Below are 1,337 nucleotides of genomic sequence, written 5' to 3' on the forward strand. Positions count from 1 at the left end.
TCTAATGACAATGAAAGAAATATATACATACATAATAAGTACATACTGTACATGTACTTGTGAAAATAAAAATCAATTATCATATTATTATAATTAATATAAGGATTCTTACTAACTAGCCCCTCCCAATTAACTAACCTTTCCTGCTTCTTCCAATGCTTTTTTATTATCACCAGCATGACCGGTGATGGCCCTGAGCTGTAGGAAGCCAGCGATTATGAATACTGGGACAAAACCAATCAACACCAGTGTCAGCATCCAGGAGTACACGAAAGCTATTATCAGTGAAGCAAACATACCAACGAAAGTTTCAATGAGAGTACCCAGTCTTGATCCAGTAGCCTACAGTAAGTGTTTATTAATACTTATTATATTTATTAGTTATTGGCTTACCCCTTGTACTCTAGAGGCATCTTGTGCTAGTCTGGTTGCTAGGATACCGGACGAGTTCCTTTCGTTATCAAACCAGCCGATTTCCTGACGCAGTACAGCCTTGAATGACCACTCCCTCAATCTAGCAGTAAGATTCTCACCAGCAACCGTAAAACAAAATGACTGGAGAGAGAAATTAAAAACGGAAGGGAATTGTAATTTATTAAATTATTATGCCTCTCACTTTTAGAAAAGTTCCTGCTCCAGCAGTAATTCCAATTACAAGGAAAAGCCCCGCCCACAAATGGAGTCCATCCAGTACCTCAGAAGCTGGTCTAGCGAATACTTCAATAATTTCACCAAAGAAGACGGCAAAAAGAGGATTCATAGCTCCGAGGAATAGAGAGCCAATTAATCCAAGACCAATGAGCCACCATTCAGGAGCATTAGCTTTCATAACACGCATCAATGACACATCAGGAATATCTTTATCCCATTCTTCCTCCTACAGGGACAAGGAGGAACCAAATTGATGACTTTAAAATGGTTGTAGCTCAAAAATTTAAAGTCAGAATGAGCTCAAGCTTTGCACATAGCATAATTACATCAATATGTATCAGAAAATGTAATAAAAATTGGGGATGATTTCGGAGCCATTTTTCGGAAAAAACCATGGGCTATAGTACAGGGTATTTTTCAGAAAATGGCTAATTTTTTTAAATGGCCGTAACTTGAAAATTTGAAGTCAGAATCGACTCAAACTTTCTACACATCATAAATACATCAATATGCATCAGAAAAATGTAACAAAAATTGGGGGTGATTTCGGAGCCATTTTTTGGAAAAAACCATGGGCTATAGCCCAGGGATTTTTTCAGAAAATGGCCTATTTCTTAAAATGGCCGTAACTTGAAAACTTGAAGTCGGAATTGACTCAAACTTTCTACATAGCATAAGTACATCAA

At 37.2% G+C, this 1,337-nt stretch overlaps 1 protein-coding gene across 1 annotated transcript; it reads right to left on the minus strand.

The window, feature by feature from the left end:
- Window positions 1-101: 101 nt before the first annotated feature.
- On the minus strand, window positions 102-907 carry LOC109593116 (bile salt export pump-like). The gene is made up of 3 exons (XM_020008347.1): window positions 617-907; window positions 394-555; window positions 102-342 (listed from the first exon to the last, which is right to left on the minus strand). Exons 1-3 carry the CDS (start codon window positions 836-838, stop codon window positions 130-132), a joined length of 597 nt encoding a protein of 198 aa, XP_019863906.1. The 5' UTR covers window positions 839-907; the 3' UTR covers window positions 102-129.
- Window positions 908-1,337: the final 430 nt, after the last annotated feature.

The sequence above is a fragment of the Amphimedon queenslandica genome, unplaced genomic scaffold, assembly GCF_000090795.2.
Source record: "Amphimedon queenslandica unplaced genomic scaffold, v1.1 AMPQUscaffold_2812_Cont25187, whole genome shotgun sequence".
Taxonomy (NCBI): domain Eukaryota; kingdom Metazoa; phylum Porifera; class Demospongiae; order Haplosclerida; family Niphatidae; genus Amphimedon; species Amphimedon queenslandica.

Coding starts and splice junctions, on each gene's coding strand:
- LOC109593116 (XM_020008347.1), bottom strand. CDS start 838: ATGCGTGTTATGAAAGCTAATGCTCCTGAATGGTGGCTCATTGGTCTT. Junction 556..616: donor GAGCAGGAACTTTTCTAAAA/GTGAGAGGCATA, acceptor TTCTCTCTCCAG/TCATTTTGTTTTACGGTTGC. Junction 343..393: donor ATGCCTCTAGAGTACAAGGG/GTAAGCCAATAA, acceptor CACTTACTGTAG/GCTACTGGATCAAGACTGGG.